A 15,194-nucleotide genomic window follows, 5' to 3' on the forward strand; every position below is an offset into this window, starting at 1 on the left:
GTGGTGTTTTGTGTACTTCCTTTGGGATGTTTTCTCTTTAATCATTCCCTTCTCTCTGTGCCTTAAAAGTTTGTTTAATCCAATCTAGTGAGAGGGCAAACTCTGATAGATTCTAAAATTAAGATAAGATATTTATATAGCAGAGGCAGAGAGCAGGGCATGGCTGGCATTTTCATAACATTAAGCAATCTGATGTCCCAATTTGAGCATGAATTCTGTGAGAGAAGGGACCATATGTTTGCATCCTTAGTACCTAGAAGGGCCTGGTCCATAGCTGGTGCTCTATGCTTGTTGAGCTGAATTATTGTACTCTTCTTTTAGTAGTCCCAGTGCATTTTAAAATATTTAAATCAGTAAATACACATTAGTTTGAGATAGAAATATTTATTCACAAGCTGAATCTTAGTCTGAATAGAGATAATTACCATTTTTTAAGGTCGGGTTGTGTTGCAAGTAAAGGATGAGAACTTGACTATTTTGGCAGCATTTGTACAATGTCAATATTTGTTTTGTTGGGACTATTTTATTTTGTTAAAACTTTCCATCTCATGTCCTTTAAGAACTGATTTTTTGATGCTTTTCTTTGTGTTCCTGCATATAATAGATGCTCAATAAACATGTGCCTCCCTTTACAGCTTGAGTTCCCATTGACCTTCTTCTTATACTTTATAGTACACAGTCATACTAAATAAGGCATTGTAGGCTCCCAAATTCTGCATGTTGTTTGGGCCTTTGCCTTTTACCCATACTGACCCATATGCCTTGGCTGTCTTCCTTTCTCCATCTGTATTAGTCTGTTCTCACACTGCTATGAAGAAATTTCTGAGACTGAGTAATTTACAAAGAAAAGAGGTTTAATTGACTCACAGTTCTGCATGGCAAAGGAGGCCTCAGGAAACTTACAATTATGGTGGAAGGCACCTCTTCACAGGGCCGCAGGAGAGGGAATGAGTGCCAGGTGAAGGGGGCCCCTTATAAAACTATTAGATCTTGTGAGAACTTACTATCACGAGAACAGCATGGAGAAAACTGCTTCCATCACTCAGTTGTCTCTACCTGGTCTCACCCTTGACATATGGGGATTATTACAATTCAGGGTGAGATTTGGGTGGGGACACAGAGCCAAACCATATTACCATCCTACCTTCTTAATTTCTCACCTCCTTCTCCTTTCCCCTGCCTCTTGCCATAAACTCCTATTACTTCACCCACCAACTCAAATATTACCTCTTCACAGAAGCCTTCCCTGTCACTCCCACTTAGGTTCTTCCTTTAAGCAGGTATGGCTCACATCATAGAATTCCTAGCCTAGTAACTAGTTCATTATATAACCAAACCCACCTCTTTTGATTGGAACAGACTGCTCTTTTGAGAGCAGGGATTGACTTTATTTGAGGCTAAACAGTATTTATAGTTTTGACACATGGCAAGTATATGATAAACGTGTTGAATGAACAATAATAATGGCTAACATATTGAATATATTGTTCTTAGCATTTAAACATGCAGAGCTAACTGTATGAGGTGGATTCATTATCAAATTACAATAGTTCTTCAGTTTACCAGCTAGCCTAATGATAGTTGAAAGATCATGCTAGCAACTGAACAAATGTATCTGGCATACCTCTGAGTAGAGAGAGGATGGCTTTTCCTCTAGGTAGATTTTCTTAACAGGTTGCTCAGTTTTTCATAGGATAGTATAGACTCTGCTCAGTACAGTAATTCTATTAAGACATGAAGCAACTTAGAGTAGATACATTATAAATAAATGCTCAGGGTAGCTATGGCAATGAACTTTGTCAAAAACATCACTCAGAGAAGCCTTTTTTATGTATGTTTTGTCTGAAAGAAATACAGCCCACCCATTTCACTAAAATGCATTAATGGATTAAGTCAGGTTAATAGGCTATCCTTAGGTTACATGTACCCTATTCTGTAGAACTGGTTTTACTGAACTTGCCTTTGAAATGATGCTGTAAGACTATATTAATGGATACGTGATAGTTTCTTAGAACTTAGCCCATTTAAAAAAAAAAAATTATACTTTAAGTTCTGGGATACATGTACAGAATGTGCAGATTTGTTACATAGGTATACACGTACCATGGTGGTTTGCTGCACCCATCAACCCATCATTTACACTAGGTATTTCTCCTAATGCACTAGGTATTTCTTCCTCTAACCCCTCAGCCCTTGACAGGCCTTGTGTGTGATGGTCCCCTCCCTGTGTTCATGTGTTTTTATTGTTCAACTCCCACTTACAAGTGAGAACATGCAGTGGTTGGTTTTCTGTTCCTGTGTTAGTTTGCTGAGAGTGATGCTTTCCAGCTTCATCCATGTCCCTGCAAAGGACATGAACACATCCTTTCTTATGGCTGCATAGTATTACATGTGTATATGTGCCACTATTTTTTTAAATCTAGTCCATTGATGGGCATTTGGGTCGGTTCCAAGTCCTTGCTATTGTGAACAGTGCTGTGATAAACATACATGTGCATGTAACTTTGTAGTAGAATGATTTATAATCCTTTGGGTATATACCTATTAATTGGATTGCTGAGTCAAATAGTATTTCTGGTTCTAGATCTTTGAGGATCTAGAACTCACTGTCTTCCACAATGGTTGAACTAACATTCCGACCAACAGTGTAAAAGAGTTCCTATTTCTCCACATCCTCACCAGCATCTGTTGTTTCCTGACTTTTTAATGAATGCCATTCTAACTGGCATGAGATGGTATCTTATTGTAGTTTTGATTTGGATTTCTCTAATGACCAGTGATGATGAGCTTTTTTTCATATGTTTGTTGGCTGCATAATGTCTTCTTTTGAGAAGTGTCTCTTCATATCCTTCACCCACTTTTGATGGGATTGTTTTTTTGTTGTAAATTTGTTTAAGTTCTTTGTAGATTCTGGATATTAGCCCTTTGTCAGATGGATGGATTACAAAACTTTTCTTCCATTCTTTGGGTTACTTGTTCACTGATGATTGTTTCTTTTGCTGTGTAGAAGTTCTCATTTATCAACTTTGAACTTAGCCCATTTTATGTATTGCAAGGATACAGTGTTTTAAGGAGATTGTTATACCACACAATTTTTCTTTTTTAAGTCTAGCAAGACTTAAACAATTTTTCATATTAGAAACAATTGTGCTTTTCCTGAGCAATTAGCTTGTTCTTTCTTTATGGGTACTGTGGATTGTGTAACTGATCAGGCTTGCCTTTTTTTGTATAGAGTCATAGAAAGAGTAGATTCAAATTTGTGGTGTGACTGTTGCAGTTTTATGGAACGTCACACACTTCAGTACATTTAGATATTAGCTTCATTCTTGGCTTCTTTATATTTCCTAATTCTGGCATTTCTCTCTTTATCTTGCTTTTTTTCTTTCCTTCTTTCTTTCAAATTATTATATCTTCCTCATTTGCATTCTTTTAAGCTACCTTGTCATTTTAAAAAATTATAATAAGTATGTATACATACAAATATACACATAAATGTAAATTCTTAAAAGAAATTTAGATTTTAAAAGAGCTATCTGTCAAGTAAGCTTTTAAAACAAGTTCCTTTGAAGTTCTTTGTTTGCTATTAGTGTTATAATTTGCTTTAGGACATTAAGCCAGATTTTGTTAGATTCCTATTTCCTTTCAAGTTTAATTCAACAATTATATTAAAACCTAGTTAGACATGGATGTGGTTAATATTTTCGATTGATGTAATCTTTTACTCAAATAAAGCACTTGTTGATGTTACAGACATTGTAATCCAATGTGCAGGCCTACTAGTAAAGTTAAAATGAGCTTTGTAACTACAAGACTAAACTCTAGAAAAGCTGAGGGAAGGGCATGTTTTTATGTGAGTAATGTGAGTAATGAATACTCTAAAAATGTGTATTGACATTGGACTTAATGTTCTTTTTTTTGTTTTCTTCTTTTTCTGGACTTAATGTTCTAATGTACAAATGGTAGGTGGTATAGCATAGTGGTTAAGGACACTAAAATGTAAACAGTAGGTTGTACAGTAGAGTGATTAAGGGTACAGACTGAAGCTAGAACTCTTGAGATTGACAAATTGGCCATATGACAGAGAGAAAATAATGTAACCTCTCTGTGTCTAAGTTACATTATCTGTAACACAGGGAACAATAATAGTACCTACCTGTTGGGGTTGCAATCTCTGGCATGTAGTAAGCATCTAGTGAGTCTCGGTTATTACTGTTTTTAATATATGGTATAATATTTCAGAATGTATGTTGTTGATTTTAATTTTTAGATCTCTTGCGGCTGAATGGGGTAAATATGGTATGCGATTCAATGTGATTCAACCAGGGCCTATAAAAACCAAAGTAAGTTGTATTTTGCTTATTATTACATTGTGAATGATTAAATAATGAAACACTAATAAATATCTTTACAGAGATGCCTGGGTTTAGAGCCCTGGTTCTAGGGAAAAGGCTTTTGCCTTTATTCATTATCAAATATAAGAAATAAAGGGGCAGGCAGAAATATAGCAGCTATGCAATTTCTTCATAATGTCTGTTTCAGTGCCTTAATCTTTTGAGATCTTTTATGCCATCAGTTTTGGCACTTTGCCTGATTTGTTTCAGGAGTCTGTTACTGTCCTCTATTGTCAACTTTCACTACATTTTAAAGGCTCTTACATTGCCTGACATCCTGATTTTTTTCAAATCAAGAAAATGTAACTATATTTTTAGTTTAAGAAATGCTCCTGTAATTTATTATACAGGCTTAGTCTTGCCATAGGTAGCATTTTCCTTGACTCATGCCTATTCCCTTTCACTCTCAGTCAATTATGCATGCCGTCTAACGCCCACATCTCTCTGATTATAAATCCGTCTGACAGCATGGATTTCACCTGTAAGTAATAATCCTTGCAGATACTCATTGCAACTTGTAATTATCTTTAATGTTGTTACAGCTGTTGCTCAGAATGTCCACAGCTTCTCTGCTCTCTCATTACCCCAGAATAACTTCACTCTCACACTCTTGGTTTTCACCTAAAGCAAGAATTTATAATGCTAACCAGCTGTAATGTTGAAAGCCCAGGCAAAATTTGGTAACTTTTTTCAGTTCTGTAAACATATTGGAAAATAATACTAAGGGATATTTGGATTATAGGTAGCTCTGGGTATTAAATAATAACTTGGAAATGGCTGTATTAGTTTATTTAGCAGTTTAAAGGATGGGAAATGGAAATAAAAACTTCCTGAGAGACTGGAACTTGATGGACTATCTTATTTATCTGTCACATCAATACTAAACAGCCTAATAAAATTAGTGGAGAAAACCTTAAAAACATACCTAAAACACATGATTCAAGGTGGCCCTGTCCTAGGCATATCTGCAAAGAAGCTTATAGACACAGAGGCTTCTCTCCAAGACCCCCATATCTAGGGGAAAAAAATCACCTGCATTTTACTTAATTTATTTAACATGTAAATTGACTGCCCTCTATATGCAAGGGTACTGAGAAAGATACAGAAATATCTCTGAGAAAGTGCTTAACAGCAAGGAATTTATAGTCAAGCCACTGAGATAGGAGTTGTACTCAAATAATAAGTATTCACTGTTAAAGAGATTAAAAGAAAGCTGAAGTGTAGAAACTGCCTAGCATGCACTTTTTAGACCAGGATTGGGACCAGTTGCTACACCTTGTCTCTGGGCTTTATACCCTCCTGCGAAGAACTAGAGGTCTCTCATGGAGTCCGCTGAGTGTTCTGTCTTATGCCTGTGTTACTGAGAATAACTGTCACCTAAATTTCAAGGCACTAGTACAGAAAAATTCAGTTGTTTTTATTAATCAGTGCACATCCGTAATTCAACTTGATCTGTTCCTTCATGTCATTGGCAGAAAGCAAATTGGCCAATTTAGTTACAGTTTTTCTCTCTCTAGAATCTAATAGAATTTCTACATACTTGTTTTCTTCCTTTTCCAATATTTTGGGATGAAAGAAGAAAATAAATTTCCTCTTAAATATTTCCCATGAGTCACTTTTCTGTGTTTACTAAATAAAAAGTTAGTAATACCACTGCCTTTACACTAAGCTTATACAGATTTCAGAGTACTTTAATATACATTTTTTCATTTGAGGCTTATAATAATTTTGTGAGGTAGCTAAGATATATATCCTTACTTTACATAAAAGAAACTAAGATTAAAAGGGTTATATTTTCCAGTGATCTACTTTTTTTTAAAGAAGAATTTGGTGAAATTCTTTTTTACTTACAAAGTCTAAGATGTTAAGCTGCATGGTAGCATGCCATTATATACACATTTTTTTTTTCTTAAGTAGGAAAGGAGTTGCACTGAAAAACTCAACACAACCTAATTGTTTTCTTAATTTCTAAGGGTGCTTTTAGCCGTCTGGACCCAACTGGAGCATTTGAGAAAGAAATGATTGACAGAATTCCCTGTGGTCGCCTGGGGACTGTGGAAGAACTTGCAAATCTTGCTGCTTTCCTTTGTAGTGATTATGCTTCTTGGATTAATGGAGCAGTAAGCGTTATTTCTCTTCACTTTTTTTCAGGAGTGTGTCTAGGGCAGGGAGGACTGTTGTGGAACCAATTGTGACAATACTAAATGTAAATATGATTTAAAATATGTATTTAGCTGTAAATAATATCAAAATATTACATATATTATTTAGCCTATGACATTTATTCAGTGATGTATTCATCTATTCTCACACTGCTAAAGATATACCTGAGACTGTGTAATTTATAAAGAAAAGAGGTTTAATTGACACAGTTCTGCACGTCTGAGGAGGGCCCAGGAAATTTACAATTATGGCGAAGGAGAAGAGTCACGTCTTACATGGCAGCAGGCAATAGGGAGAGAGAAAAGGGAGACAAGATAGGTGTGGGGGAAACTGCCCCAATGATCCAATTACCTCCTACCGGGTCCCTCCCTCCACACCTGGGGATAATTGTGAGGATTACAGTTCAAAGTGAGCTTTTTGTGGAGACACAGCTAAACCATATCAAGTGATAAATTAATACATGCAAGTTACCTTGGTAGATATACCTTTAAGATGATCTTTGAGATTTGGTAGAGTTTTGAAATTGCGAAGATGTTAGAAATAGGATTTTAAACTGGATAGATCAATTTAGGTCTAATCATGAGTTTTATCTTTAAAATTTCATCTTTGATTAAACTGCCAAAGAGATATTCCATCCAATTAGTATGGGAAAATGGTTAGTGGTTCAGAAGCTTTTTGAAAGGAATTAGTTTCAGAGTTTAAAAATTTGTTTTTCCAGGTCATTAAATTTGATGGTGGAGAGGAAGTACTTATTTCAGGGGAATTCAACAGTCTGAGAAAGGTAATGCCATTTTGTGTGTATAATGTAATATGAGCAGCTAGGGTACTAGCTTTAAAAACATGTAAAAAGAACATTAAATTGACATCTTTTTGTGTTAGGTCACCAAGGAGCAGTGGGACACCATAGAAGGACTTATCAGGAAGACAAAAGGTTCCTAAGACCACTCCGGACTTCATCTTGCTTATAAACAAGGGAATAGAAATGAAACTATCTCTTATCTTTTGACTATTTCAAGTCTAATAAATTGTTAATTAACAAACATTCATTGAGTATGTATTATATACCAGGCCAGTGATAGCCATTGTATACTCAAAGATGAAATATAGTCCTTCAAAACATTAAAAAATAAAGGAGGCATAGGGAGAGTAGGTAAAGGCTTTGACAGAGGTAAGAAATGCTTAGAAGAGAGCAGATCTTTTTGGCTTGGAAAATCAGGAGAAACTCAATGGTGGGAGTGGCATTTGAGTTACATATTGTACTATACCTATAATGATAGGGCCTAAAAGGAAGAAATTAGAGGGTACATACTACATTTAATAGACTATGCCTTTTTAGTATATTTTCTTTTCACTAGACTTCTGAATTATCTTCTTTGGGTAACGTAGTATTAAGTTAATTTTTACTAGAACCTTTTTGTAACCTTTAATTTTTAGTACGACCTATTTGTAGCCAGGTATTTTATTTCATACTGAATAAGCTGTAACCCTTGCCCTCTTGACATTCATTATCTAGCAAGATAGTCAAACTCATAAATAATTATTTATGATACATTGTGATAAGTATTACTACAGCAGTATTTAAATGTAGAGGAGGAATTCATTCATTCTGTCTCCAGAATTTAGAGAATGTGATGCCTAGGAGATAGCATGCCATCCAAGCTGTAAAAGAAGAATAGCTTTCTCTGGGTTAAAAAGGTAAACAAAGTCTATAAAATATTTTTGTATATCATCTGATTAAGTTTCATTTTTGGTTTGACTAATTTGTCATCCTGAGAATCAAATAATAAGAAATCCAAAGTCTCAAGTCTACAGAGCTATACTTTTGAGCCTATATTTTTAAAATGTCCACTTTGCTTTCCCAGGGGTCACTCATAACATGTTCACTAGACTGACTATTCCCATTGCCCAAGTTGCCAGGAGAGGAAACCAACTTCCATCTTTCCTCATCTGAATAAATCTGCAAAGGAATCCAGTTTTCCTGTTTGAATTTGTATGCCACAAGCCCCATATGGGAACTCCTATTACATTGACAGTTAATTGTGTACATAAATTACATTTATTACATTTAATTGTGTATATATAGAGGAATGTTATAGGTTTGGAATAAGTGGCCTGACATTTTCTCCACATGCTTACAATACAATACTCTTAAAATAAAATGCAGACAGGTACCTAGTCTCTATTTTTCCTTTAGTACTAACTCTGTATCTTAGTCTGTTCTCATGCTGCCAATAAACACATAACCCAAACTGGGTAATTTATAAAGGAAAGGAGTTTAATTTACTCACAGTTCAGCCTGGCTAGGGAGACCTCACAATCATGGAAGAAGGTGAATAAGGAGCAAAGTCATATCTTACATGGCGGCAGGCAGGAGGGCTATGCAGGAGAACTCCCAGTTATAAAACCATTAGATCTTGTGAAACTTATTCACTATCACACTATTGTGTTGATATTGTGTTCACACATCTGTGGTGATAGTTTATCACTCATTCCATTTCCAAACCTACCTTCCCATCCACCTCTCCCCAAACACACAAAGACCTACTCTTTCCCTCCACTGATTCCACCAATATAGCCATATTTCTCCTTTTTGTTAAACTGATACTAAATGTTTACACTTATATAACTTAATAAATATTATTTTTTTCCAGTGTTTTTTCAACCTTTTTTTTAAAAAAAATTTCAGATTATATGATAAATCAGATTCTTTTTAAGATAAATATTATTTTTAGTATTCTATTGTTTTGATGTATCATAATTATTTATTGGAAATAGGGCTATTTATATTTATTATTTTTATCTTTTAAAATTTTTATAGAGACCGTTTCTTGCTGTATTTATCAGGCTGGTCTTGAACTTCTGACCTCAAGTGATCCTTCTGCCTTGGCCTCCTGAAATTCTGGGGTTATAGGCATGAGCCACTGAGCCTGGCCTTTGTGTTAAAATTTTTTATTATTTATTTTAAAATATATTTTATTGTACTTTAGTTTCTGGGGTACATGTGCAAAACATGCAGGATTGTTGCATAGGTACGTACATGGCAATGTAGTTTGCTGCCTTCATCCCCCCGTCACCTATATTTGGCATTTCTCCCTATGTTATCCCTCCCCAACCTCCCTACCTCCTGCTGTCCCTCCCCTAATCCCCCACAACAGACCCCAGTGTGGGATGGTCCCTTCCCTGGGTCCATGTGTTCTCATTGTACAACACCCACCTATGAGGGAGAACATGCAGTGTTTGTTTATCTGTTCTTGTGTCCGTTTGCTGAGAATGATGGTTTCCAGATTCATCCATGTCCCTACAAAGGACACAAACTCATCATTTTTTATGGCTGCATAGTATTCCATGGTGTATATGTGCCACATTTTCCTTGTCCAGTCTATCATCGATGGGCATTTGGGTTGGTTCCAGGTCTTTGATATTGTAAACAGTGCCACGATGAACATACACGTGTGTGTGTCTTTATAATAGAATGATTTATAATCCTTTGGATATATACCCAGTAATGGGATTGCTGTGTCAAATGGAATTTCTGTTTCTTTGTGGTGTTCTCTGTATTTCCTGGACTTGAATATTGACCTGACTTGCTAGGTTGGGGAAGTTCTGGATAATATCCTGAAGAGTGTTTTCCAGCTTGGATTCATTCTCTCTGTCACGTTCAGGTACACCTATCAAATGTAGTTTAGGTCTTTTCACATAATCCCATATTTCTTGGAGGCTTTGTTCATTTCTTTTCACTGTTTTTTCTCTAATCTTGCCTTCTCATTTTATTTCATTGAGTTTATCTTCATTCTCTGATATCCTTTCTTCTGCTTGGTCGATTCAGCTATTGAAACTTCTGTATGCTTCAAGAAGTTCTCATGCTGTGTTTTTCAGCTCCATCAAGTCATTTATATTCTTCTCTAAGCTGTTTATTCTCGTTAGCATTTCGTCAAAGCTTTATTCAAGGTTCTTAGTTTCTTTGCATTGGGTTAGAACATGTTCTTTTAGCTCAGAGAAGTTTGTTATTACCCACCTTCTGAAGCCTGTTTCTGTCAGTTCCTCAGACTCATTCTCCATCCAGCTTTGTTCTTTTGCTGGTGATGAGTTGTGATCCCTTGGAGGAGGAGAGGTGTTCTGGTTTTGGGTGTTTTCATCCTTTTTGTGCTGGTTTCTTCCCATTTTTGTGTATTTATCTACCTGTGGTCTTTCTAGTTGGTGACTTTTGGATGGGGTCTCTGAGTGGATGTCCTTTTTTTTGATGATGAAGCTATTTCTTCCTGTTTTTTAGTTTTCCTTCTAACAACCAGGCCCCTGTGCTGTAGGTTCACTCCAGACCCTGCTTTCCTGGGGATCACTTGCGGCGGCTGCAGGACAGTAAGGATTTCTGCCAGTTTCTTCTTCTGTTAGCTTTGTCCCAGAAGGATACCCACCAGATGTCAGCCTGAGCTCTCCTTTATGAGGTGACTCTTTGGATATACGGCAGTCAGGGAGCTGCTTGAGGAGACAGTTTATCTCTTTTTGGAGTGCTAATGTTAAGCTGTGAGCTCTGTTGTTCTGTTCAGAGCTGCTGGGCAGGTACGTTTAAGTCTGCTGCAGTGGAACTCATAACTGCTTTTTTTCCCAGGTGCTCTGTCCTGGGAAGGTGGGGCTTTATAAGTTCCTGATGTGCTGCTGCCTTTTTTCAGAGATGCCCTGCCCAGTGAGGAGGTAGCCTAGTCACAGTCTGTGAGCAAAGGCATTGCTGAGTTGCCGTGGGCTCTGTCCAGCTGCTGTGTGAACTTCCTTGCAGTTTTGTTTATAGAGGTATAGTTAGAACTGCCTCCGTAATGGCAGTCTGCCTCAGTAATGGCAGACTGCCTCTGTAATGGCAGATTGCCCAGTAATGGCGGATTGCCTCAGTAATGGTGGACTGCCTCTGTAATGGTTGACTGCCTTGGTAATGGCAGACTGCCTCAGTAGTGGCAGACTGCCTGGTAATGGTGGACGCCCTTCTCTTGACAGAGCTGAACTGTCCTGGGTCCAGCTGTGCTTGCTGCGATACTCTCAATCCAGAGCATTTCAGATTGCTGGTCTTTGTGGGGGTGGGACTCGCTGAGCCAGATCACCTAGCTCCCTGTTTCAGCCTCCTTTTTATCAGTTGAATGGGTGGCTCTGTCTCCCAGGTGCCAGTTGAAATGGCTTCCCAGATTTGTGAGAGTTTTTGTGTGGAGACCCAGCTGAAACAGCCGTGCTGGGAACTCATGGTGCTTTTCAGCCCGGGAATCTTCTGGTCTGTGGACAGTAATAGCTCGTTTGGAAATGTGGTGTTCACTCACCCTCTACGTTGTTCTTTCCGGGAACTGCACTCCAGAGCTGGTCCTATTTGGCCATCTTGGATCCCTCCAAGCAAGATTTTTTATTTTTTAATGTTTTTCAAGAATGCTGATGCCTCTCCCAATGCATTCTAAAATTAGTATTAATATTACTTTTGATTGGCAAATCACAACTGAATTCATTTATGGGGTGCCCTGTACATTTAAGGGATACAGTGTGATGTTTTGATAAATGTGTATAATGTGGAATGATTAAATCAAGCTAATTAACATATCTGTCACCTCTCTTACCTATTGGCTTTTATGGAGAGACACTTGAAATGTAATTTTATTAATTATTTTAAAATATACAACACATTATTATTGACTATAGTCATGCTGCAATAGATCTTAAAACCTGTTCTTGCTATATGAAATTTTGTACACTTTGATCAGAAATCCCTAACCCCCTTCTCCCTACTCCCCTAACCTCTAATAAACTATCATTCTACTTTCTTTCTTTCTTGGTTTTTTTTTTTTTTTTTTGAGATGGAGTCTTGCTCTTGTTGTCCAAGCTGGAGTCCAATGGTGCGACTTCAGCTCACCACAACCTCTGCCTCCCAGGTTCAAATGATTCTCCTGCCTCAACCCCCCGAGTAGCTGGGATTACAGGTGCATGCCACCACGCCCAGCTAACTTTTTGTATTTTTAGTAGAAAAGGGGTTTCATCATGTTAGCCAGGCTGGTGTTGAACTCCTGACCTCAGGTGATCTGCTTGATTCAGCCTCCCAAAGTGCCAATCATCGTTCTACTTTCTACTTCCATGAGTTCAACTTTATTGGATTCTATACATAAGAGAGATCACAGGTTACTTTTATTTTTCAATATTATAAACTTTGAACATTTTTGTGTGTAACACATTTTTAAAATTTGGAAATTTTTCCTCATTTCTAGAAATAGTATTAATCAAAGTTATGAAGCTTTTAAAGTTCTTTTGATATACATATCCAATTGTTATTCTAAAGATTTGTATGAATTTAAACCCCCCTGAGTAATGTGTGACAGTGCCCGATTCAACAAATACCTGCCAACAATGAAAACTATTCAGCTATTTTACATGTAACAAATGGTAGTTCCATTAAAAACTTATTTAATTATTAGTGAGTTTGCATACTTTTTTACACTTATGAATTTCTTGTCCTTTTATCTATTGGTATCTTAATGGGGTATTGTAAAAATTTTGATTTGTATGAGTTTGCATGCAATTTTTTCTTCTGCTAAAGAAAAAAATAGTTCTTTTAATAGTTTCTTAGTTATTTATTACATCATTATTATATATTATTACAAATGGTTGATGAGAAAGTAAAGCTTGCCAGCCTGGCAGAGAGGATCAGAGAAGAGAGATCATAGAGATATTGACTAACAGATATTTTTTCCTGAGTCTGAAAGATTATCCATATTGTATATGGATAATCACTGTATTCTATGACAGACCACATGTGGACTGTAACCACATTGGCGTTCACCTTAAGAATGATTACTTTGTCACTCAATACCTTCTGTAAGAGTCCTACTTCTGTTGCACTAGTGGAAGAGTTAGTACTCAGTAAATTGAAGATTGTTGGTAACAGTATCACTCATCTTCTGATTAACATGTGAAAACACCTCCAGGAAATGTTTCAGGTATAGAGTGACAGCCATTGTTTCCTTATTGTTCTTGTGGAAACTAAAGCAATGAGAATTTAATGACTTTGAATTATAGAATTTTAGAGCTGGAAAAGCCTTAGAAAATGCAAATTCTCAATGTTTTTATTTTACAGTTGAGGAGGCTGCAGACCTAGAAAGTTATATGACTTGCCCTAGGTCACACAGTAAGTCAAGCTCAAGTCTCTCACCCAGTTAGATATTTCTTGCAATCATAACTTAAATCAAGAGACAATACCAGGGTTTTTAGGAGATAACAGTTACATTACAAAAGCCTTGAAGAGGAGAAAGCCCATCATTTTTTTTAGCTTGTTAGTTGAAGTATGACTTCTAAAAATGCACAAACCATGAATTATCACAATACAAATGCACTCAGGTAACCATTCTCCAGGTCAAGAAACAACATTACCAGGAACCCAGAAGCCTCCCTTCTGCCTACCATCGTGACTCCCTTCCTCCTTCTCACAACTAACTACTGTCTTGAATTCTAACCCCATCGTTAAGCTGTTTTGGGATTTATATAAATAGAATCACAGAATATGTATTCTTCTGTTTTCTTTCTTTCTGTGTAGCAATTGCCAATGCATTCTCATTGTTATATTTTATAGAATATAAGGAGTATATGAATATACCACAATTTTTTAATTCTGCTCTTGGTGGAGTGGACATTTGGATTATTTCTAGTTTGAGGGCATGCCAAATACAAAGCTACCATGAACATCCTATTCTTTTGGCGAAAATATATACACCTTTCTTTGTTAGACTGATAATACTTAGAGATGAAATTGCTGGCTTATAGGGTATGCATATGTTCAAATTTAGTAGATACTGTCATTGGCTTCTAAGACTATTTACAATTTAACCTCCCACCAAGCTGTTTGAGAACTTCTACTGTGCTGCATCCTTACCAGTAGTGAGCATTCGAACTCTCTTTACTTTAAGCCGTTCATGAGTGTGTGGTGGCATCTCATTTGTTTTAATTTTGTTTGTTTGAGACAGGGTCTCACTCTTGTTCCTTAGGCTGGAGTGCAGTGACATGGTCTCAGCTCACCGCAGCTTCAACTTTCTGGGCCCAGGTGATTCTCCCTCTCTAGTAGCTGGGAATACAGGTGTGCACTACCATGCCTAGCTAACTTTTTGCAGAGACAGAGTTTCACCAGGTTGCCAGGCTGGTCTCAAACTCCTGGGCTCAAGCGATCCTCCTGCCTCAGCCTCCCAAATGCCGGGATTACAGGCATGAGCCACTGTACCCGACCGATTTGCATTTCTTCTGATTCCTAATAGAGCTGATTACTCTTTATATGTTACTGGATTTCACAAGGTATCCTCTTGTGAAATACTTGTTTAACTTTCTTACACATTTTTCTTTTGGGCTATATTTTTAAATGTTGGTTTCTAGGAGTAATGTTAATGTATTTTTGATATGTGCCTTTGTCAAATGTATATGTTGCAAATATCTTCTTCCACTTGAAATTTGATTTTTCACTCTTTTAATAGTTTTTTTAAGCTTATAGTCTTTTTATGAACAGAAATTCTTAATTTTAATAGAGTCCAGTTTTTTCTATCTGTTTCTTCATAATTGGATGTGAAGAAGTATTTTCATGCATGAGATACTGAAGATATTTTCCTGTGTTGTTTACATATGTTTCACATTTATATTGAT

General features: G+C 36.7%; 1 protein-coding gene across 1 annotated transcript in view; it reads left to right on the top strand.

Annotated features, from left to right (window-relative positions):
• DECR1 (2,4-dienoyl-CoA reductase 1) overlaps positions 1-7,596 on the top strand; it is a 41,128-nt gene extending 33,532 nt beyond the window's left edge. The window contains exons 7-10 of the mRNA XM_017538058.2: positions 4,268-4,340; positions 6,365-6,511; positions 7,273-7,335; positions 7,434-7,596. Of these exons, the coding sequence (XP_017393547.1) occupies positions 4,268-4,340; positions 6,365-6,511; positions 7,273-7,335; positions 7,434-7,493 (343 nt within the window). The 3' untranslated portion in view covers positions 7,494-7,596. The remainder of the gene's footprint in view (positions 1-4,267; positions 4,341-6,364; positions 6,512-7,272; positions 7,336-7,433) is intronic.
• The last annotated feature ends 7,598 nt before the right edge of the window (positions 7,597-15,194 follow it).

This window comes from Cebus imitator, unplaced genomic scaffold (genome assembly GCF_001604975.1).
Source record: "Cebus imitator isolate Cc_AM_T3 unplaced genomic scaffold, Cebus_imitator-1.0 Scaffold109, whole genome shotgun sequence".
In the NCBI taxonomy this organism is placed as follows: Eukaryota; Metazoa; Chordata; class Mammalia; order Primates; family Cebidae; genus Cebus; species Cebus imitator.